This window comes from Acomys minous, assembly GCF_964271855.1.
Source record: "Acomys minous genome assembly, chromosome: 2".
Taxonomy (NCBI): Eukaryota; Metazoa; Chordata; class Mammalia; order Rodentia; family Muridae; genus Acomys; species Acomys minous.
Window position 1 is genome coordinate 101,585,137 of NC_140484.1, and position 25,099 is coordinate 101,610,235.

The window sequence follows — 25,099 nt, forward strand, 5'->3', positions numbered from 1 at the left end:
ACACCCTAACTAAGACAAGGCCCGTCCTGGAGTAAGTAGGAAAAAACCAAACACACACAGTCTCAGTTGACACAGAGTAAAATAAAAAAAAAAAAAATCACCCACCCACTCCTGCTTTCTCCTTCCCTCCTCCCTCCCTCCCTCCCTCCCTCCCTCCCTCCCTCCTTCCTTCCTAAGGTACCCCTTTATCCAACCTTGGTATTATGGAGCTCAACTGAGTAACCCAGATGCTAAGAGCAATTCCAGAAATGCTCAGAGGAATGTTTGTTGACAGAACCACAGCAGGGAACGTAGGTCTAAACACATTATAGAACTTACCTTAAGTGAAGGAGAGATTAGTAAGCTACAAGAAGGTTGTTCTCTCCCAAATCCTAAATCTCATTAGTTATGAAATTAAGAGTGTTGTCTCAGTAGGAATACTATACCAGACTCAAGGACAGTGGGACAGCTGGACTCCAGTGTAATTAGAGAGTTGGGGCTGGGCTGGGGGAGTAGGATGTCACTAGGGTCAGATCTTTGATAGCAGTTCTGGAGTAGCTGTGTGACTTCGTGCACCAGTTTAAAATCCCTCAAAAATCTCAGTTTCCTGCAGAGCTTGGTGGCTTACACTTATAACCCCAACATGGAAGACTGAGGCAGGGGGACTGCTCTGAATTTGAAGCCAGACGATTCTACATAGTGAGTTCTAAGCCAGCCTGGACTTCAGAGTAAGAGAGTCAAATGCTGTGTGTGTGTGTGTGTGTGTGTGTGTGTGTGTGTGTGTGTGTGTGTGTGTGTGTGTAGAGTTTCTCTCTCTCTCTCTCTCTGGCCAATGTGCCCACAAGGCCGTGACCTCTAATTTCCAAATGTAGCCCTATTCCTGACTCCTGGAATCTGGCCCCCATTGGCTGTGTTAACTGATATTGCTGTGCTAGGTGAGGTCTATGCTGCAGGCTCCTCTCAGGCTGCTGATGGGGGGCAAGCACGCATCCTCCCCACCCTGGGCTCGAAGGGCAATGCAGTCTGCTTCCTAGAGAGGCCCTCGTTTGGGGAATAGCTGGATCCTGCCCAGACATTATTACCAACCCAGTAAATTGTTTCTCATTTCCTTCTAGTTGCTTCTGTGTGCAATCTCCTGGTTGAGGCCATCAGGGAAAAGTAAACACCAACCTCATCCTATCAATCTTGTCACCCCTGAAGTCGCAAAGCCCTCACTTGCTGCTGGCTGCTGTCCAAATCCAGTCTGGCAAACTCCTGACCTGGGCCGGCGAGGCTCTGAAAGTCCCCCAGGAAACTAAGATTTCACCCTTCTGAAATACACAGCAATGCAACGCACCTCCTTGACCCCTTGTACCATCAATTCGTCCCTCCTAGGCCCTTCCCTCAGCTGGAATGTCTTTCTACTCCCCCAGCCTGGAGGCCAATTCGTGTCCAGAACTCTCTGGCCTTCAGCGTGTGTACAAATTAGGAGCTTTGTTCACTGCCATTTCTTTCTTTCTTTCTTTTTTTTTTTGATAGTCATGCAGCAGTTTAATGATAAAAATATATTAATATTTTACTATACTATACAGCAGCAAGAAGTTAGTTGTCAATTAAAAGCACACAAACATCTTTAAATGAAAACCTATAAAAGACTATCGATACAAACAATTTCAGTGGAGGGACACCAGCTTGGTAAAGTGCTCTCCTGAGCTTGCATTTTCATGCCCTACACTTTGGATATGAGTGATAACAGAACATGCTGTTGACAGAAGGCTTGTACACTTGGGAACACAAATACACTTAGCATATAATGTAGCCAGTAATAACTAGCACCACAGCTACACGGAAATCCTTGACATACACCAACGTGGTCTCCTAAACTTGTAAGAGGTCTGAAGCTATCTTTTGCTTTTTGCCAGTGCTATTAACTTATGTAGACCATTATAGTTATCCTACTGAGCCATGGATTCTGAGCTCACTGCCATTTCTGACCCCACCCCAGGTACTACAAACAGCTCCCAAGCCCCTCTGCCTCACCTCTTTCCAGTTTCCAGTGTAACAGACCCTAGTAGCAACACAGAACTGGGCCAAACAAATAAATAAGACGGTAAAAATGAAGCAGTTCTATAAGAAGAAAATTAGCTACAAAAATGATCACTAATCTCTCTTTAAGATATTAATCTAGTGGCTAAGGAGATGGCTCTTGGTTAAAAGCATTTACTGCTCCTGCAGAGGTTCTGGGTTTGGCTCCCAGCCTCTACTTGGTGGCTCGCAATCATCCACAGCTCCAGTTCCAGAGACTCCAAAACCTTCCTGCGACTTCCACTCCACAGTTACAATGCACGCGTATAGTACACATACATGCAGGCAACACACTCATGCATGTAAAATAAAACAAATACACCTTAAAAATATCTGAAAAGATATTAATTTAAAAGTATTAAGCAATCAACAGCCATAACAATAGTCAGGGTAACGCTAATGAACGACAGTAGGGCACTCTCTGCCCCAAGGAGAAATTCTAAACAAAGGTGTGGGAACAGAAGGCTTGGGGGGATGAGAACAGTGGGCCAGCTGACTTTAAAAGGCCACTACACTAGTCCTTACTAGGTTATTTCACTAAAAGGTAGTAAAGGACTGATGAAATTTAACCAGTAAAGCCCAGCTGGACAGTCCTAAATTCAATCCCAGGGGACTCTGGTGGGATGAAAGAACTGACTCGTGCAAAGTGTGCTCTGACCACCACAAGTGTTATGCTTCACACACACACACACACACGTCATTCAAGTCTGCTTTAAAGGCAGTAAACTTTCCTTGTAGTTTATAGCTATCAGACAGGAGAAGCCCCAATGATTCATGTAATAGATAAATAATAGCTGGCAGTTCATTACATTTGTGAAAGGGACACTGCGTATAGTTGTCCATAATTTGCTTATTTAAAAACAGTGTGAAAGTGTCTATTGCTGAAGGCACAATGCCCTCAGTCAGGGCCCAGAGACCCCTGAGCTGGAACTGATCTGAACGGCCTCTTCCTCATGACTAGCTTTCATGGTACTAGAAGGCACCATGCAAGCCTCTAAAGAACAGAGGCAACCAACAGTCCTACCCAGCTATGATGCCCATGAACCACACCAATGACCAGCAGAACACAAGAACCCTAAGAGTGCTGTAGTGGCATGCATGACTTGGTGGTAACCAACACCTCTTTAATTGGACTTAAGACCCCCCTCAACAACAGAGAAGGTGTGCCTGGTACTGCAAACCTAACGACACAACACTGGGAAGTCATGGTTACTGGAGGGGAAGCCATACCCATTAACTTACTAAATACCTGAGTCCCTAACAACAACCTATAAGCATTTGTCCTCACACTCACAGATAAGTAGAGTCTTCACACTATAATTATCTTACACACACACACACACACACACACACACACACACACACCAAGGAAACTTCTCTTTTTAATAGACAGAGAGCACTACAGAAAACCACAACCAACCCAAATGCGGACCTGTAGAGCCAAGTCTCAAGGAGATGTCTACAAAATGCCCCGCGCACTTAAGGCTCGGAGCACTGTGGAAGACGGGACAGAAAAAGCCAGAAGATCGGGGCCTTGCTAGGAGACTGCATCACCAGAAGCTACACCCATGAAACCTCGCCAGCCTGACTGCCCAAATGTGAGCTTAACAAAGATGACAGCAATGGACATGCCAAGCTTGACGGGGTGGGGGGTGGGGTGGCGGGGGGGAAGCCCTCGGGGCCTCAAGCCTACACAGAGAACTGTAGGCAGCCAAGGAAAACTGGGAGCAGGAGAGGTGATCTTCCTCAGGCAAGAGTACAGCCATTGGCTGTGTAGTGCCAAGTGCTCGGTCCCGAAAACCGACAGACATGTAACATTATTCCGAGTGAACAGGTTGTATTTAGGAATGTGCATGTTACACACATATTCAATAAGTTAGTGAAAAGAGGTCACGCATTTGGAGGAGAGTGGGCCAGGGTATATGAGAGGTTTTAGAAGAAGAAAGGGGAAGGGAGAGATATTGTAATTATATTATAATATCAAAAATAAAATAAAATAAACCATGACAGGACTTGGATTTTTGAGACCTACAGGTCCCTGCAGGAAGATCTTGGTGACCCAAGGGTGCACTGTGGACCAGCACTGGAAAAAACGAATATTCTACAAAGCACTTCCTGGTTCCTTTGTATCTATTCTCAGCCGTTCTCTTCTTCTAGGCTCTGCTCTTCCCGCTCGCCTGCCCTTCTAACCCCAGTAACCAGAATGAAACTGGTGTCTAGGCAAATTAATGACTTCATTTGTAAAATGGAAAAATACGGCACCTTCCTCTCAGGGGTACTTAAGTGGAAGGGCAGGATGCTTGGGAAACACTTCCGCTGGGTCTGCAGGGAGTAGCTTAAACTGCAACTCCTACCCTCTTCCATCACATGGAGGCCGCCTGAACTACCGCTTTGAGACTATGTAACTTCCAACACCCATCCAAGCAAGCGAGCAGGGGACATTCTTAAAAGTGTGCAGGAAGTGAACTGGCTTGGTCCCTCCCTAAGGTCAGTGCAAGCATTTCTAGACGCAGTCGGCGTAAAAACTCAAGACTGTTGAAAATAAAATTATTATCAAAGAATTTGTCACATTTCACATAAAAAGAGATCAAGGTAACTACTATTTGGGCCTGCGGAAGAATTTCACTGTAGTCAGAAAAGCAGTGTCTACGAATGTAATTGAGTTGAGGTTCTTGAGACAAGAGCATCCTGGATCACCCAGGTGGGCCCTGAATCCAGTGATGAGTGTCTGTGAAGGGCAGAAGGGGAGATGAGGGACACACAGCAAAAGGCCACGTGTTAATAGAGCCGGGAGACTGCAGTGACACAGCCATTGAGAACACCTGGGCCACCAGAAATACAAAAGACAGGGAGGGTCCAATCCCAAGCCGTTCAGGGCATGTACACCTTGACTTGGGACTCTTAACCTCCAGCGCTGTGAAAAGACAGTTGTCTGTCCTCAGAGTCCTAGGATATACAGCCTGACAACCAAAGGTGGTCACCAAAGAAAGACAGCTAGCCACACAAACATGCGTCTGTCCACGGCAGGGGTACTAGGCCCCAGTGGTTCCAAAACCATTGTGGTAAGCAGCAAACACCTGGAGAAAGCAACTCTTCAGGCTTTGAGCTCTGTAGAGGACTGTGTGTTTCAGAGGTATTCGGTCCATCGGGTTGACTCGTTGCTTCCGGGCATATGAGCAGGGACACCATTATGAGAGAGAAGCTGCCCACCACGTTGTGAAGAGAATAAAAACAGCCAGGTACAGAGAGGCTGGGGACAAGGTAACCACCCCTCACCCTCCCCCACCCCCGCCTCCCGACAATCCATAGTGAAATCCTTTAAGTCGCCTTCTTCTCCCTGCCCTGGAAGTTTCCATCCCTTTCCAATCACACCTTCAAATGATGAGTCTGACAATAGATGATGCCATAGATAGGGTCAGAGACCCTTTGATCCAGTTACCTGTCAATGATTAGCTCTAGCAGCTGGGCTGAGCAGGCCTGCAACAATAGTTTTTTTGGGGGGGGGCAGGGAGGGGGGTTTGCTCATTTCATGCTCAAACCATAATAACAGCAATGACCCTGAACAGATCACTGAAAACACTCCCACTTTCTGTTTCTAGGCTACAAGAGGAAAGGATGAGCTAAGACAAGGCTCCGACGACGACGTGAGGCTGTGTGTTTTGGTTTCTACCTTAATTGGTGCACAGATACCATGCTCCCTAAAACATTTGCAGAACCGGGAAGAAAAACAGAAGACACCACACAAAGGCAAGCTGATAGCCACACACACCCAAAGTAGGCAGAAGTGTGGGAACAAAGCATGAGGTCACCCCCACTCTGTCCTTCACACTGGCATAAGCTTTGCAGGCACGAGGTCTTTTCACACAGAGCATAATAATCATTCAGAGAGAGAGAGAGAGAGAGAGAGAGAGAGAGAGAGAGAGAGAGAAATGGACAGGAGGCATACACATTTTCATAAGTATCTTAGCGTAAATCTTCATGTATGCAAATTTTTATAGTTCTAACTCCTATGTTGTAAGCGGGCAGACACTGGCGCCTTCCCTGGTTTGGCTATGCGGCTGGAACCTGCTGTAGGTTTCCCACCTACCATTCTGAAGTCCGGACTTGCATTTTCTCAGTGCAACACAGTAACATTTCACACTGCCTTCCCCGGCCTCCACAAGCAATTGCTACAAGACCCTGACAAGATGCAAGGTTATCTAGAAGAGAATTCTGGAGGGGAAAATGGATACAGGAATTGGGCAGCACAGTATTCTCCAACTTGACAGTGGGGCAGGGCAGCGAGATGCCTCTGTCCTCATCCAGCCTTTCCCCCTGCTTCCCCCATGTCCTCTTCTGTCCCTTCCAGACCCTCCTCACTAACGGATTCAGGGCACACCTGGATAAGATGCTCTCATCCCGAGAACTGCTAAGCCTGACTGATGACCTGAGCTTGTCTTGGGACCCGCAAGTGAGAGTCAAGAACTCACTCACACATGCATATGTGCTACAGTGCATGCACTCACATCCCACCTCCACCACACTTGAAATAAATAAATGTGTGTGTGTGGGGGGGGAAGAATTGTACATCCGTTTAGGGAAGAGATTATGTTCTTTAGTCTGCCACTATAGAAATGAGATGAATCTTTAAAAACCAGCAGTAGACAGAAATGGGATTTTTTTTTTTTTAACATGGAGAAGTTGATGGGAAATGAAACAGCTTCTTGCGGGGCATCTCTTAGTAAGATTTTTTTTTTTATCCTAGGCCCTTATTTCCTTGAGTTCTGCCTTCACAAGTGATGAACGAGAATAAATCTCATTAAATGCTGATGTTGGTGCCTAGCAGCGCCTCAATTAGCCCACATCGAGCATCAAGAAAATAATTTCTTTAAACTTCCTCCCTAGCCGTGCATGATTAAGATTAATTTTTAGGCTGGGGATGTGGCTGAGTGGTAGACGCTTTGCCTAGGATGTGTGAGTTTCTAGGTTTGAGTCCCAGAACTGCCCCCAAAGAATTCACTTATTTACTCAACTAATACTTACTGAGAAGCTATTTGGGGCCAGAGAGCATTGGCAGGAGGTTTAGCAATGGGTTACACAGAGAAAAGCCCTCTTCTGAGCAACTTATATTCTAGTAGAGAGATAGAGACTCTATATGAAAAAAAAAAACATCAAGATATAAAGTTTGTTTCATCAGTTAAATGCACAGAAGAAATGCAGGCTGGAGTAAGTAGTGGTGTTGACATCTTTCCCCCCTCTAGGCAATCAATACAAGCCAACAGCGACCTAATTGTATTATGCTTTACTCTGTGTGTCTCCAAGCCTGATGACCTCCTGGAGGCAAGCACCGTAACCCAGATAAGCCATCTTGCCAGTGTTTGTTTTGTTTTCTTGAGATAGGGTCTCAGGCTGGTCTTGAATTAATTGTATTCATGCCACGGCTTCCCATGTGATGGAATTATAGACGCCCTCTGCCCTGCTCTGCCTAGGAATGACCCATTCCCGTCCCTCATTTATTTGCTAAGTCTCTTCTACAGACTTTGCTTTTTCAGTGCTTGGGCTCAAGCCCAGTTGTTGCATGTGCTAGGCACGCACATTATTGCTGAGCCCTATCTTTTTTGTTACTTGTTTTTCTTGAAGTAGCATTTCTCTGTGTAGCCCTGGGGGTACTGGAACTCCCTCTGTAGACCAGGCTGGCCTCGAACTCAGAGAGCTGCCTGCCTCTGCCTCTGAGTGCTGGGATTAACGCCTCTGCCACCACAGCCACCACTCAGCCTCCGAGGACACATGTTAATTCAACTGTTGCCCGTCTTACCAATCTAGGCTTCTATGTGCTGTCCTGGGCTGGCAAGGAAGTGTAAATGGGTTTTTCCAAAATGAGTTTGTCTTTAACAAACGAGGGAGGACGATGCATGATGCTAACATTTCCTGAGTGTGTTATGCACTCAGGCAGAGCAGCAGGAAGAGGCTGGCTTGACATCAGAGCTGATCCTTGTAACACCATGAGAGAGATAACAAGAGTTTCAGCTTACCCACAGAGAAAACAGGCATGGCAATTGCTGAAGGTCATGCTGTGAGCAGCACGGGGGAAATTTGAACTCTATGCCTACAATTATAGTTTTTCCTTTACTATTGACCACTATTGGATTTAAAAAAAAAAACCTGTATTTCCCTGATTGATCAACCCTTATAGACTTTGAAACATTGTTTCAGGTTTTATATAGAAGTTACTTCTCCACTTCACAAAAGCAGCCTCACTTCAGATTTCTCTACTCAGGATTACATTATCCTACAGTCAACAGAACAGTTAAATAAATATTCATATCCTATACTGAGCGCTGACTAATTTTCAAATTAAAACGGTCACTGGCTCTCACAAGTCCTGGTTCATTACCCCAACACCCACCCAACTACTTTCTCTTTCTTGTTTCTTTTGTGGGTGAATCTTAAGCTATATCTCTAGTCAGTGGAATGCCCAGGTGACACTGGGATCCCATGCGGCACATTTAAATGCAAATACAACATAAAACATTAAGGATAAATGACTGTGTGAACCAGTTTTGTCTGGCTAATTCCTAGACAATTACACTTAATGGTGTTCTTTTTTAATTACCTCGATAACAGCTTCCAGGTCGGAGGAAGCAGAAATCGTGCAGATAAAATGACAGTCCTCGACAAAGCGACGCTAACAGCACAACTTCCTCCCCTTAGCGTGGGAACGGCTCATCTTTTACTATGTGCCCATCAGCAGGTGCATTCGGGGGAAATAACAGAAGGCGCACAGACAAGGACCAATGGATTACAAGGCTATGTCGCGGTCTGCAGCAGAGGTGGCGTGCAATTGCCAACCAGCACTCGCCTGCGCCCAGGGGAAGGAGAGCCCGAGCGAGGCCGGGATGCGGGGCGCGGGGTCCCAGCCGCTCCCTCCCTGCGCGCTCTCGGAGCGGCCCGCAGGAGCACGGCGGCGCGCGGCCCGGGAGCTGGGCGATGGCTGCTCCTCTAGCTCTGCGCGCCCCACCGCTGCCAGGCCCCGCGCCCCCGCCCTGCTCCCGCGCCCCTGTCCCTATCCGCGCGCCTCGGCCCTACCCCCCAACCCCCGCACCCCTGTCCCCGTCCGCGCACCACTGGTATCCCCATTCCCCCGTAGGCGCGCCCCAGCTCCGAGTCCTTACCACAGCTTCCTCTTGAGCGGCAGGAGGCTGCCGCGGTTGGACGGGGTGACGCCGATGGCCATCTGCAGCACCGTCAGGTATTTCTGGTACTTCATCTTGTCCCCGCTCCGCTCGCGGGCAGGGCCCCGCCGCCGCCGCCGCCGCCGCAGACACAGCCCCTCCAAGCGCCGCATAGATCAGCTCTGGGCCATCCGCCGCCCCGCCGCGCGCCCCGCTCCCGCTCCTGCCGCCGTGCGTGGCCCGCTCGCGCCGCCGTGCGTGGCCCGGTACCGCCGCCGTGCGCGCCCTCCGCCCGCTCTCCGCCGCCCCGCGCGAGCTCGGCACCGCTGCGCACCGGCGGGCGCGGCCTGGAGGCGGCGCTAAGCAAGCCTCGCAGCGCGCAAGTCTGCACCCCACGTGCCTCAGTTTCCCCAGGGGCTGACAGCTTATTTGCAGTCTATTATGCCCAGAAAGAGTCTCGGAGCAAAACCGAAATGTATATGATTACCACTTAGTGGTTTATCTCTTAAGTGTTTTGGTTTTTTGCCCTAGTGTGATTGACGATTTTATATTTCTACATGGTGTGTTGTATATATGTTATACATATATGGGGTGCAGTTCTCATACACGTGGTAGTTCTGGATGGTGGAAATGCTGGCGTTGGGCAAAAAAATTCCTCAAAAATCATTTATGAAAAGTTGAGATTCAGACATGAGCTCTGGTGCCCCATATTTGACCACTTCCCCTTGATGGAGAGGCCTGGTGGCACTCAGAGAAAGAATAGGCAGGCTACCAAGATGAGACTTGACAGCCTATGACCATATAGTGGGAGAGGAGGTCCCCCTCCGTCATAGACCTAGGGGAGGGGACAAGGGTGAAAGCAGGAAGGAGAGAGGAATGGGTGGATGGATACAAGTGAGGGAATAACAATTGAGTTATAATCTGAATAAATTAATTAAATTATTTTTTTAAGTTGATATTGTTCCATGACCTTTAAACTTATTGTGGGACTAATGTATAGGAGGAAACAAAAAGAGTACAGACGCATTTTATGCTACGATTGAAAATATTGCAAGTATTAAGAATTAAAATCGATGTATGTGAGCAACAAGCCTGCAATCCTCGCTGTGAATTCAGTGGCCCTGAGAGCACTGGAGCGGGTGGAGCTGGCGATGGGGCTCAGAAAGGTCAAGTGCTTGCTGCGGAAGCGTGGGCACCCGAGTTCCACCCCCAGCACCCCTGTAAAAAGTGGGTCTTGTCAGCCAGTCTCGCCAAATCAGCGAGAGAGCCCATCTAAAAGAAGGCATACAGTGATTTGAGGGAGACACTTGGTAACCACCTCTGGCCACCAACATGGTTCCCGTACATACAACAGGTACAGTGTCTTGCGGGTAGGTATCTTGAGGCTTGCCTGGCCTCTAGGGCACCTGGTACCCACAGGGTACCTCTTCTGTGCTTTGGCGAACTCTCACTTGAGGATTCCTATCAGCATTTTATTCTTTGGGTTGCCACCGAGCAGGATCTTAGAGATCCTTTCACATAATTCGGTTCATCACATTTCCTCACTTTGTCCTCGCTCTTTTTTGTCACAGCATTTAAGCTGGTTGGTCTTTCTCAAATTAGCCCAAACTAGAGCCACCTGCAAAGAAGGCCCCTCCACTGAGGAACTGCCTCTGTCAGACCGGCCTGTGGGCATTTTCTTGAGTAATGACTGCAGTGGGAGGGCGTGGCCCACTGTGGATGGTGCCACCTCCAGATAGGTTGTCATGGGATACTAAGGAAGCAGGCAGAGCAAGCAAGGAGGAACAGGCCAGTAAGCAGCACTCTTCCCCAGTTCCTGTCTCCAGATTCCTGCCCTGACTTCTCTCGGTGATGGACCGGGATGTGGAATTGTAAATGTAAATAAACTCTCTCTCCCCCAACTCGCTTTTGGCCAGTGTTCTATCACAACGACAGAGGAGCAAACTAGTGCGATATTCTTTTTTTCTTCTTTCTATTTTTTGCTTGTTTCTTGTTTGAGACAAGATTTCACTCTGTTGCCCAGGCTGATCTTGAACTCATATCAATCCTCCTGCCTCAGCCTGAAGTGATAGGATTATAGGTGTATGCCACCACACCTGGTTTCACCTCACTCTCTTTACTTCAGTCTCCATCCTCACTCAGTAAGGGCTGCTGACTTCACACCTATGGCCTCTGGGACGTGCAGCTCTCACAGTTGCCTCTTCCTTCTGTACGTCCCCCTACGTAACAGATTCCACCTGAATTCCATCCCTCCTGTGTTTATTGTGTCTTTGCGGCACCTTCATATTTATTGGTCAACTTCTTCTTTCCAGTTTTACACAATGCTGTGTGGATCAACCACAGCGAGAAAAGGCAGTGAGGCAGCTGCACCCCTTGCTGTCAGCACCTAAACTTAACAGCGGATGGCCACTGACCGCACACAGACGCGCTCCGAAAGAACCTCCGTGGGCTTGCAGAGATGGATCAATGGAGAAGATCATTGTCGTATACCCAGGGCACTCAGCGCATGAGCTCGCGCGCGTGCACACACACACATACACACACACACACACTACACACACACACAACCCATACCACACACAGACACCAAACACATACCACACACACACACACTCCCCACACCACACACAGACACCAGACACACACCACACACACACTCCCCATACCACACACAGACACCAGACACACACCACACACACACACACACACACACACACACACACACACACACACACACATACACACAGAGTTTGTGGTTCTCCACCTGGGATCCCAGTACTGGAGAGTAGGGCACAGGGTGGAGACAGGAAGATCTATGGGGTTTGCTCGTCATCAGCCTAGCAAAAACTCAGATAGTTCATTAAGAATCCCTGTCTCAAGGGAACAAAATGGAGAGCCATAGAGCGGATCACCAGACGCACAGGCCGCACACGGGTATTGTGTCTAAGTGACTTTTCTATTACCATGACAAAACACCATGACCTAAGACATTTATAAAAGGAAATATTTCATGGGGGGGGGGCTTCCTTACAGTTTCAGAGGGCAAGTCTATGGCCATTATCGTGGGAGCATGGCAGCAGGCAGGCACGGTGCTGAAGCCGTAACTGAGAGCTTGTATCTTGAGACAAGAAGGAGGCAGAAAGTACTAGAAAAGGCATGGACTTTTGAAACTTCAAAGCCCACCCCCAGTGACACACTTCCTTCAATAAAGCCACAATCCTTCTGCCTCAGCCTCGTGAACACCAGATATTTCCATGCCCAATACCATCCTTTTAAGAAACAGCAAGTCCCGCCAGGCATGGTGGCACACACCTGTAATCCCAGCACTGTGGGAGACAGAGGCAGGCAGATGGTTGTGAGTTTGAGGCCAGCCTGGTCTACAAAGCAAGGCCAAGACAGCCAAGGCTACACAGAGAAAAAAAAAAGTCAAGTCCCACCAGCAAACACTCTCCATTTCTTTCTTTCTTTTTTTCTTTCTTTCTTTTTTTGAGACAGGGTTTCTCTGTGTAGCCTTGGCTGTCCTGGACTCACTTTCTAGACTAGGCTGGCCTTGAACTCACAGCGATCCATCTGCCTCTGTCTCCCTGAGTGCTGGGATTAAAGGCCTGAGCCACCACACCCGACTCCATTCCTTTTATTTGTTTGTCCTTTTGCATGCCTTTTGCTGTTTGTGGGGTGTTTGACGAAACACTATGGTGTTCTGAGTGGTTGACTTACACAGAGCCAGGAGGACCTAGTAGGGAAAATGAGAGATAGGAAGAAATGTGAGTGAAGCACTTTTGGAATGGCTGAAAAGTCTACATCGACATAAAAAGCAAAGCAGTTCTTTGGCGTGTGTGTGTGTGTGTGTGTGTGTGTGTGTGTGTGTGTGTGTGTGTGTCCATACCTAGCCTGTTCATAACTCCAGAGAGAAAGCCAAAGGTTTGCAACACTGCAAGGAGGTTTGCTCAACAAAACAAAACAACAACAGCCCCATTGAATCTTGGTGAGAATGGTGAGCTTTATGGCATTTCCACATGTCTGGCCTCTATCCTCTCTTCCCCAAGCTGTTACCAAAAAACACATTTGAAAGATACAAATAAACTGGGGGGTGGGGGGGGGAGGTGGCACACACCTTTAATACCAGCACTTGGGAGGTAGAGGCAGATGGATGTCTGTGTTCGAGGCCAGCCTGGTCTACAGAGTAAGTTCCAGGATAGCTAGAGCTATTACACAGAGAAACCTTGTCTGGAAAAACCAAAAAACCAAAACAACAACAACAGCAAAAAGTAAGAAAGAAAGAAAGATACAAATGAGTTAAAAGAGGAGGGATAGAAAGACACTAGAGAGTAAGAATGAAGACATAAAGACCAGACGAAACAAATTTCAGGAACAACATTGTTACAGGAAGAAATAAAGGCATTGTATAAAGATGAAGGGGTCAATATACCAAGAAAACGTGACAATCAGGAACAAAATGCATGTGACTGAGCCTAACAGTACATGAAGAAACATGTGGTCCTTCATTTGGTGGGATGATCCACACCATCACTCCTAAAGGGTCTGGCCCACTAGCAGCCCTTTCTTAGCGCACCACTATGAGATGCTGTGAGGGATGTCTTCATTTCAGACTCCGTCTTCCTCACTTCCATTGTAGTCAGCATCATGGGTCCCCAGTCTGAGCTGGGAGTCAGGATCAACCACCCCCACGCAGCACAGAAACTCCCTTTTTGTTGATTCTGAGGCACAAAGAGTCCAAAGTGCTGGCTCTTCCAGCTCAGTGGAGCTCTTTTTGTGCCTCCCGATCACATCAAAGCATTTCTCCCTTTGGCTCTCAGGCCTCTAGAACAATAGAGCACATGTTCTTTGGGATAGGGTGCAAAAATGCGGGCCAAGGAGGCACTAGGGGTTTCCAGTGACTGGTGCCACTTGCATTTCCTTTTCACAGTTCTTGGGTCTGCAAATCCTGATTCCGGAAGATGGCAACCCTTGATCAATGCTAGTCCAGAACATCCTTCTGGAAGCCCTTGGCCAGCTGTGCAAGGCATTCCCACATAGCGAGTGTTATACCATTCAAAAGGTCCTTTCAACACGCTATCAAGATAGCTGTCTCAGCATGGTACATGCTAGAGTCTGACTGTGTGTCCCCCCAAATATATCAATGTCCTTTCATGGTGATGCCACTGGGTGCCGGAGCTTTTAGGGGAGGTGACTAGGTTAAAACTTTCCCGGATGAGATTTGTGGCATGAAAGGCTGTCTTTCTTTCCACCACCTGAGCATGGAGCACCAGTGGGTTGCCACCAAACCCCAATCTGCCAATGACTTGATCTCAGACTTCCCGGCCTTTAGCACTGTGAGAAATAAAACTCCATAGCCAGGAAGGCATCAGATTGTGGCATTTTTGACCAAGCCATGGAGAACATGGTAAATCCATGGGCCTGCTGCTATGCTCCACTTGCTGGACAGGGAGTTCTTTGCTCAGAAGTAGGGCGACAAGGAGCGCCAGCACTGGAGAGGGCATTCTGTAAGTCCACAGAAGAAATTTGGCAGGAGCACTATGTGCAGAGAGGTAAGGCCGTGTTCCGACTAATTCTCCATTCCACTCAGAGCAAGGCACTGCTCTCCCAGTGTGGAAGACGCTTAATGCAATTAACCTGCCTCTGAGTGGCTGGGCAATCGTCCCAGGGAATGGCTTCATATTAGGGGCCGGTGTTGTTCTGTGCTTCAGGAACGTTGGGCACTTGGCAATGGCTGAAGCCACGGCAGTCTTGGTAAGTGGAAGTTTATGTTGCTGAGCCCATGGGGAGCCTCTGCTCCTGGCTCTACAGCCGTTTTGTTCTTGATCTCACTGGGCAGTGACCACAATGATTGGAGGACAGAGGCGGACTCATTTCCACAGAACGCGCCATCTTAGTTACTTGGTGTTAGAAGCCCCCTTCGCTGTCCATTCTTTGGTGACCATTCTTTAGGTCACAAATACCTCCTTGTCGCCAGTTTTCTAACCACATTCCACACGAGTCCCACCCAGCCAAACCACTGGCCACAGGCTGTGGATCAGTATGTGGCATGTCAATTCTCGCAAGAAAAGTGAGCGACCAGATGCACTGCTCAGTGGAAGCCCTTTCCTGTACACGTTTCTTCAGAGATGTGGCAGAGAGGGGCTGAAATACCGGAGGTGTCCTCCTTCAGTGCTCACTGTATGTTACACTTAACCACCCACCATCAAACTCAAGTCTGATCACCTGAGTCTTCCTGTCTGTTGGCTGCAGGAGACTTCTTAGGCAGTCATAGTTGTGGCTGGGAGAGGAGGTAGGGCATCAGGACTGTGGACCACAGGCACTTAGGTCCTTCTCACATCACTTACCTGTGCCAGGGCAGGTTCAGTTTCATAGATACCAGGTCCCTTGAGTGCCGGGATGCTGCTGTGCACACACTCCACTTCGTGAGCTGGGTGGCTCACTGGTTAAGTGTTCTACTGTGACAATGGTACACAGAACAGGCCAAGAATCTCCTTCTCGGAAAGAGAGCAGCCATCTGCAGAACACAGCAGCCTCTGCTCCAAAATTCAAACTCACCTTTCAGCATTTGCCAAAAGCTCCAAATAGTGTTCCTATCTGCCACCCGAACTTTCCAGCATGGCTGCACCTGCCGTGTTGTATGTCCCAAGTGGTAGAGCAGCACGCTTGACAGATACTGGAGGTGTTGCAGACCCGTCTCCTGTTCTCATCCTGACTCAAAAATAACAGCTTTTGCATGACTTAGTAAGTGAGCTGGAACAGCAGGCCTATGCGAGCTTCCAAAAGTCACACTCTCTCTCGGCGTTTTGTCTCTTTGGTTATAGAAGGTAGCATATGCAACACAAAGGCGTCATCTTTGAAGATACAGAAATGCCACTGAGGCAGAAGATCCTTGAATTAAAAAACAAATATCTTTTAAAACCCCCTTCGAGATGCAAGCATCTTGCCAATATGCATAGACCAGCCACTGCGTCTCGCTCACCGAATCTAACAAGCACAATGTCGTCAGTGCAATGGGCAGGTGTGCTGTGGAAGGAAAGGGAAATATACCAACGTTTCCTGTGGACTAAATTCTGACCCAGGGATAGAGACCTGATGTAGGGCAGTGAGAGCATTTTTCTGGCTTTACCAGCTGGAAGCAAAATCACTTCTAGTGGTCTTTATGAACAAGGAGGCATTAAAAAGTATATGTCAAATCGACAGCTGCATAGTAGCCACAGGATGTGTGTGTGTGTGTGTGTGTGTGTGTGTGTGTGTGTGTGTGTGTGTGTGTCTGTGTGTGTCAATTTGCTCTAGCAAGGGAATTACATTTGCCAAAGCAACATCAGATAGAGTAATACCTGGTTAAAGCTTATGATTACCCACAGTTACTTTCCTAGACCCATTCCCCTGCATAGGCCAACAGGACTGCTGGGTGAGGGTGGGTGAAAATCGCCACCTTTATATCTCTCGGTCCTTGGTGTGAGAACTAGTCCCTGCAACCCCACTCCCACTGGAAATTGATCCTGCTTTTTACCATACCATTGTTCTAGGAAGAGAAAGTCCCTGTGGCTGCCTCTTGCCCTCTGTAGCCATCAGAGCATCACTTCACAGGCCAGGGAACAGAAGCGGGGATTCTGCCTGTGGCTGACTATGTATGTTTCAATTTTGCATTTTTCAACTTGGAAAAGGTAAGCCCTGAGCTGGGCTAGGGAATCCCTGGTCCTGCTGGGAGTGGACTTTCTTCAAAAATCCAAAGATCATCTGGTCTCCATCCTCACCTACTGTGACTGGGGGACCACAGTAGGGTCTTTTAGGACCAGGATCAGTTCAGTGTCAACAGGATCCTCCCTCATCAGGCCTCCAAGAGCTGATTCTTTTCTTTTCCTCAACATAAATGGCCATGGGTCCCTTAGAGGAAGATTGGTAGCAAGCAAACACGTAACAGGGAAGGCAAACAGAAACGACAAGCTCTATTTGCAGAAGTAAGTGGCCATGAAATGTGTTTTCAGGCGTGGCTCCATGTAACAGGAACTTTTATTCGTCTGTTTAAATTGTTGTCTCAGAGGTTTACAGCCTCCGTCTGCTAACCCAGGCCTAGTCCTGGAAGCTTCTAGCCTCTATACAATCTGATCCAGGCCTACAATGCTTTCAGCTTAATAAACTCACCCTTTCTTGTTCTTTTTGCGCTCACAGCTGGCTGGTTCAACTCAGCTGTTCTGGCTCAAACTCCTCTCCCAGCTGACTTATTCAACCTGGCTTTTCTCTAGGCCTCTGAATTGCTCTGCTTGGACTCAGACTAACTCTAGTAATCTTTTCTAATCTCCTGGCTTCTTCTTATTCTATGTCTTGTTCTGTCCTCACCTGAATTCTCTTTTTGCAACCTCTCTCTCCATTACTGTCCCAATAAAACTGCCTCCTCTCTCTCTGTGCATTGCCTCTTAAGTAGCTTCCCTTTGTCCCTTCTCATCTTATGAGAGTTGGGCGTATCCTATTCTGTCAAATTGTCTCTGATTCGTCACTTTTTCTGCCACTCAATTAAACTTCACTGTCAAACATGGGTGCTTCCTTTTACAAACTATCTTTACCTTCATTGTTTGGGATTAAAGGTGTGGGGAGCCACAGAGCCCTTTGTGGACCCCCGCCTCCACATGGCGCCTGGCATGCAGCCGGAGCTGCCTCGATTTAAACAAACAACCCCTTATTTGAAAAAGGCCCGCTGCTCGCGAGCCTATCAGCGCATGAAACGTGGCTTAGTGTGATTGGCTGTTTGCGTGGTATAAATGAGCGTGAGGGGAGTGGCTTGGGGGATTCTCCAAGAAGAAAAGCCTGAGTAAAGCTGCTTGAGAGAAGAACCGGTGGTCGTGTCTTTCTTGCAGGTCGAGCGAGGCACGACAAAAGGCATGTACCACCATGCCTGGTCCTAAGCTTTTCTTTACCTGAAACTTACTCTATACTAAGCTAGCCTTGAACTCAGATCTATTGGCCTCTGTTTTCTAGGTTAAAGGCATGCTTGTATTTCAGCTGGGTCACACAGATGTAGAAGGTCTTTGGATGTGATCTCTTGCCAGAGCAGCCATGTTCTGAATTAACATTCCTCTACAGCTCCACAACATAGCATGGCCATTGGAGCACTCACTACAGTTCCAGTCAATGGATGCAATGCTCCAAATGAAAGTACTTCTTCAGACGACAGTTACACAAAACACTTTTTGAAAACACGATAGGAGAATGCAGAAGCTGAAAGTTAAAGGATTAAGTAAGACATAGTGGCCAAGAAAAATTCTCAACCCAAGAAAACAAAAACATCAGAGAAATAAAATTACAGAAGTACATGTAACTTCATGTTGATAAAACATTCGCTTTGATGGGAGTGTATGACAACAGCAAAGTCATGAATTTCCTATATATATTTTCAAGATGTATAAAGCAAACACTGATAGAACGTCAAGATGAAACAAACACATCTAGAAAAACAGTATTGTTTGTATTACATTTCTGTTATTGATATAAATTGCAAACAAAGATTAGTGAAGACACCAAGGATTTGGATAAAATTACAAAGTTGACACAGTGAGATCTTTATCTAATTCTATTGAATTCATATTTTCTTTTTATTAAATATTTTTACATATAAATTTATATTATTACACATATATACAATAAACTACCCACAGCAAGAAGAACCTTGAAACCATCAGGAATTTTATATAAATGTTACATTCTTAGTGTTTTGGCAATTTGTATTTGGCAGCCTTGAAGAAAACATCTTTCCTATCTTGGTGTGTCTAAAATTATGAATGTAAATCAATATCTACCATATCTCATCATTATCAACTTAAAACATCTATCTAGACACAAAAACATCTTAACCCCTAAACAACTAAGTTTAGTTGTAAAACTAAAGTATCTGGTCTTCAACCCCATCTGAGACTTGGGAAGGAATAAAATTAGTTTCCTGAATATACAGGGGGTTAGAATTCATATTTTCTCACATACAGACATTGGCTAAATATAAAGGAAACACAAAGCATGTCTCAAGACATCTCAAAGGTTTCAAATTGCACAGAGTTCTTAGGGGGAAAAAAACAACTAAGCCAGGAGTCATTAAAAAAGTACAGGAACCTATATACTAGAGATATTAAAAAGTAATCACGCATAAAAATAAAATAGAAAATATTTTGAAAAGAATCTCAACAAAACACTTTATGTAAAATTTCCTTAAAAACATAACTTACCAGAGCTTTTCAGGAAGAAATAGGCAATCTATAATAAGAAATAGGAAATTGTGCTGGAGGCCAGGCTCACAAACAAAAACACAGGAAAGAAGTAAAGATCCTCCTATAAGAGACCTAATGTCCCATTTTGCCCACAGCAGCTCCAGCTTACACCTAATATTAATGCACATTGATTATTTTCATAACCCCCTTAATTCTCAAAACATGCTCCAGTTAGAGGATCAACCATATGTTCAGCCTTCCTGCTTATAATAATCACAGAAACTAAATCTGCAGTCCAAAATGTTCCTCCAAAAAATTCCGGGCCCGAATTCATCAGCATATCAAACATGGTGGGAGAATAGTTTTCATTTTAGGCAACTCTTTACAAAAGAGAAAATACATCCCAACTTTTGAGAATAAAATCTGGCTGAAAGTCTGGGGGTGCAACTAGGTGTTAGAACGCTTTCCTAGTACGTAGGAGGCCCTGGGCTCAAGCCTTGGCACAAGAAAAGAGAGAAAGAGTGAGAACAAGACCAAGGAGCAAGTGAATGAGAGAGGGACACACACTCCTAGGTGGGAGAGAGGAGAGGAGGAGAAGTGAGAGAGAGAGAGAGAGAGAGAGAGAGAGGAGAGAGAGAGAGAGAGAGAGAGAGAGAGAGAGAGAGAGAGAGAGAGAGAAGAGAGTGGGGGAAGAAGGGAGAATAAATCCTGGCAGGCCATACCTGAAAAGAAAATTACATGTATACATAAACTCAAAAAGATAATGAAATGAAGAGTTACTGAGAAGCACCATTGGCATAGCTTTAGCTATACTCAAAAAGAAAAAGCAAAGCGGACTTAAGAAAGACGCATTTGCCAACACCTGTTATCTTAAGTCCTTTTGATGCCAACTGCATAACTGAGGTAACTGCTCACTATGGTTTTGATTTGCATTCTTCTGATAAGCGATGTTGAGACCTGTGTTTTGGTCATCAAATCTAGAACCCTGGGCATGGTAGGCAAAGGATCTACCACTGAGCCCTACTCCCAGCCCAGTGCATTTTTGAAATGACATTTGTTGGCTATTTGTACATCCTCTTTTGAGAAATGTTTATCCAGATAATTCATAAATTTTAAAACCATTTTTCCTGCTGATTTTGATTCTTTATGTATTCTACAAATTAATCTCTTGTTTGGTAGAGAGTTTGCAGATGCATTTTAAAGCAGGTACTATCCTTTTCGTCTGAATTGCTTTGGCCATTTTGGGTCCTTCGTGATTTCTTACAAATTTCAGTTCTTTTACTATATCAATAAATAATGTCATTGGTATTTTGATAATAATTACATAAAATCGGTAGGCTGTTTGTGTAATATGAATATTTCAATCATTGTGCTGATTGGTTTTTGTCAGCTTGACACAAACTAGTGTGGCCTGGGAAGAGAGAAGATCAGTGGAGAGGTTCTGTCTCAATTTAGCCCGTGGGCATCTCTGTGAGGCCGTTTCCTAATTAACGGCTGATGTGGGAGGGCCCATCTATGGTCCTGGGTTGTATAAGAGAGCAGGCTGAGCAAGCCTATGAGTGATGTTCACACACACACACACCCGCCCCTGCCCCTCCCCCTCCCCTGCCTCTCCCCCTGCCCCTCCCCCTCCCCCACCGTGGTCTCTGCGTTAGTTCCTGCGTTCAGGTTCTTGCCCTGAGTTCCTGACTTGGCTTCCTTCAGTTACGGAGTGTGACCTGAGTGTTGTAAGATGAAATGAACCTCATCAAGTTGTATTTTTGCGGTGGTGTTTATTACAACAGAAAGTGAACTAGAGCAACCGTATTCTCCCAGTTCATGGACATGGAACGTCTTTTCGCCGGTGTGTGTATCTTCTTCAGTTTCGTCTGATTTATGTCTTTTCTTGTGGACTGTGTACAGTTTACACTTGTTCATTCAAATGCTGATTTCTGGTTTTAATCCAGACATTGCATTGTGATGTTTATTCTAAGTATCTCCTGTCTCAAGCTTGTGTAAACACGTCACCATTTGTTCTCTGTATTGCCAATAAAAACAAACTAGCCAATGCTGACCAATACAGAAAATAGGTAGGACATCCTGGTCCAGTGAGGGAAGGAGAAAGAGAGGAAGGACAGGAGTGATGCTTGTGGAGAGGACAGGGAAACACAAGGAGAAATGAACCAGACTTAGGAGATGAGTGAAAAGCAAGTATAATGTGGGAAATCTGAATGGGAGGAAGTGATATTAGCTCAGGTTTAGGTTTAGGTTTGGGATGGAGTAGTTATTGTTCAGTATTGTGATCTAGGCTAATTAAATATATCTTAGTCTCTCAGTGTGGTAATTTAGGTATATAGCTGGTTAAGGAGTAACTGTTGGTTTTACTGAAATTATAAATCAATATTAAATATTAATAATCTTTCAACACCTTATAGACACCACTCATTTCTTGCTTAAATGTACTCCTAGGTAATTTTATAACTATTATGAATGAAATTACTTTCATGATTTTTTTTGTCAACAATTTTGTGATTATTGTATAAATAACCTGAGTACTTTGATAGGTTGCTTTTATGTTCTGTAATTTTCCGGAATGAATTTGTCAATCCTAACAGCATTTGGGTGAAATTTTCGGATGTTTCTTCATACAAAGTTTTGACATCTGCAAACAGGGATAAATTAACCCACTCTTTTTTATTTGGATGATGTTTATTTCTTTTCTTGTCTTATTGCTAAGACTTCCAGTACTGTGTTTAGTAAGACTAACAAAACCGAATATCTTTGTCTTATCTTTTTTCCTCCTTTGAGACAGGGTTTCTCTGTGTAGCCTTGGCTGTCCTGGACTTACTTTGTAGACTGCGCTGGACTCAAACTCACAGAGACTGGCCTGCCTCTGCCTCCTGAGTGCTGAGATTGAATGTTAACTTTTCTGTTGTCAGTGTGTCAGTGTTGTTTTAAGGTACATTCTATTTATATCTAATTTTTATTTTTTATTTTTTGGAGGGGGGCTTCTCTGTGGAGCTCTCTCTGTACCAGGCTGGCCTCAAACTCACACATACCTCCTTGCCTCTGCCTCCCAAGTGCTGGGATTAATAGTATGCACCACCACTGCCCAGCTTATATCTAATTTGGGTTTTATTGAATGACTTTTTGCATTTATTGAGATGATCATATGACTTTTATTCTTTGTTATGTTGGCATGAGTTACATTTATTGGTTTGCATATGGCTTTAGAATTGGTGTGATTCTTTAAACATTTGGTAAAATTCGTCAGTGAAGGTATTGATCCTGGGATTTTCTTTATTGTGAGACTTACTGTTGCAGTGTGATTACTTCTGGTTTGCTCAGGTTTCCTATATCGCCACAGGTCAATTTTGGTAGGTCACATCTGTCCAGAAAGCCATTCATTTCATACAGGCTTTTCAACTTGTCGTTGTATAATTATTTATAAAAATCCTGTATATTGCTGCAGAATTTTAATGCATCCTTTCTTAGCTCTGCTTTGATTTATGCCCACCTTCCTCCCCTTTTTCTCTGTGAGTGCAGCTAAAGCTTCGCCAATTTTGCTTGTCTTTTCAAAACACTAACTCTTCATTTCATCATCTTTGGCATTGATTGTAGTTTTGTCTCTATTTTGTTTATTTCTGTTCTGATCTATATCCTCTCTTCCTCCCTCCCTCCCTCCCTCCCTCCCTTCCTCCCTCCCTCCCTCCCTGCCTTCCTCGCTCCTTCCCTCCCTCCCTGCCTTCTTCCCTTCTTTCCTCCCTCCCTGCCTTCCTCCCTCCTTCCCTCCCTCCCTGCCTTCCTCCCTCCCTCCCTTCCTCCCTCCCTTTCTCCCTCCCTCCCTTCCTCCCTCCCGCCCTCCCTGCCTTCCTCCCTCCTTTCCTCCCTCCCTCCCTCCCTTTCTCCCTGCCTTCCTCCCTCCTTCCCTCCCTCCCTCTCTTCCTCCTTCCCTCCCTCCCTCCCGGCTTTCCTCCCTCCCTGCCTTCCTCCCTCCTTCCCTCCCTCCCTGCCTTCCTCCCTCCCTCCCTCCCTCTCTTCCTCCCTTCCTTTCTCCCTCCCTCCCTCCCTCACTCCCTGCCTTCCTCCCTCCTTTCCTCCCTCCCTGCCTCCCTCCCTCCCTTTCTCCCTGCCTTCCTCCCTCCTTCCCTCCCTCCCTGCCTTCCTCCCTCTTTCCCTCCCTCCCTGCCTCCCTCCCTCCCTTCCTCCCTCCCTTTCTCCCCCCCTCCCTCCCCTCCTCCCTCCTTCCCTCCCTCCCTGCCTTCCTCCCTCTTTCCCTCCCTCCCTCCCTCCCTTCCTCCCTCCCTTTCTCCCTTCCTCCCTCCCCTCCTCCCTCCTTCCCTCCCTCCCTGCCTTCCTCCCTCTCTCCCTGCCTTCCTCCCCCTCCCTCCCTCCCTCCTTCCCTCCCTTCCTTTCTTCCTTTCCTTCCTTTCTTTCTGGGATGCTCTTGCTTTTTCCAGTTCCTTAACTATATAACACATTTTTTGTTGTGATGGTAGTTTTTTGGTTTTGTTTTATTATCTCCTTTGTCTTTCCTTCTTTGATTGACAAATTGATGGCTGACTGGTTTTAAGTTGTAAACTTCCCTGCAAGTGCTGCTTTTGCAGTGTCCCCTAGGTCTTGTTGTATTATATTTTCAGTTTTATTTGTCCCAAGAAATACTTTTAAAGCAGAGTCTTTCTATAGCCATGGCTGACCTCAAACTTTCAAGAAAAAATACATTAAAAAAAAAGAAAGAAAAACTCTCCAGGTATTCTATAAACAAAATATATAGTAATTCACACTATATGTTTTTCTTGTACTTTGTAGGGCATTCATCACAAAAAAAGTTGTTTTGCGAAGTCAGAGCTGCCTAGAATTCAAACAGTGGAAATACTAATTTGTCACATGCAAATATATAAACATATTATAGATTTTTATCATGAATTCATAAACAAGAAAAGACTTAGTGATTTCCTTAGAGGAGAGATGTGAAAATAGTTGCTTTAGGGGGTGATCAAGTCAAAACTAAAGTGTCACCTAGAATTGTCTTCTTTCTTCTCTTTCCGTCTGCCTTCCTTTAATTATATATAGACATATTCATATATGTCTATGCTGTATAGCTCAGGCTGGCTTTGAACTTACTATGTAGCTGAGGGAAACCTTGAACTTCTGATCCTTCTGTCTTTACCTACCAAATGCTGAGGTGACAGGTGTGTCTTAGTCAGTGTTCTACTGCTGTGAAGAGACACCATGACTATACCAACTCTTAAAAAAGAAAGCATTTAATTGAGGCTTGCTTATATTCAGAGATTTAGTCCCTTATCATTATGGTGGGAAGCATGGCGGCATGCGAACAGACATAGTGCTGGAGAGTACCTGGGAGTTCTCCAGATCCAGAGGCAGCTGGAAGAGTCAGACACTGGGCCTGGCTTGAGCATTTAAAACTCCAGAGCCAAACCCCAGTGACATATTTCCTCCAACAAGGCCACGCCCACTCCAACAAGGCCACACCTCTAATCCCCGTCAAGATAGTGTATCTCCTTAATGGCCGAGCATTAAAATATATGAACCTATGGGGGTCATTTCTATTCAAACCACTACAAGGTGTATGCTACCAGGCCCAAATATGGGGGGCCAGGGATTGAACCCAGGGTTTGATGCACATGAGGAAAATATTCTACTGGCTGAGACACATCTCCAGCCCTGAGCCTTTATCTTCTGATACCCTGTTGGGTACCTTTTCAGATC

At 46.0% G+C, this 25,099-nt stretch overlaps 1 protein-coding gene across 6 annotated transcripts in view; it reads right to left on the minus strand.

Annotated features, from left to right (window-relative positions):
* Positions 1-9,382, minus strand: part of TJP1 (tight junction protein 1) — a gene marked incomplete at its 5' end in the record, with an annotated part of 244,602 nt that extends 235,220 nt beyond the window's left edge. For all 6 annotated transcript variants that reach the window (XM_084765546.1, XM_084765545.1, XM_084765543.1 and 3 more), the window contains one exon: positions 9,195-9,382. In XM_084765546.1, coding sequence (XP_084621672.1) covers positions 9,195-9,367 — 173 coding nt within the window. The remainder of the gene's footprint in view (positions 1-9,194) is intronic.
* Between the last annotated feature and the right edge of the window lie 15,717 nt (positions 9,383-25,099).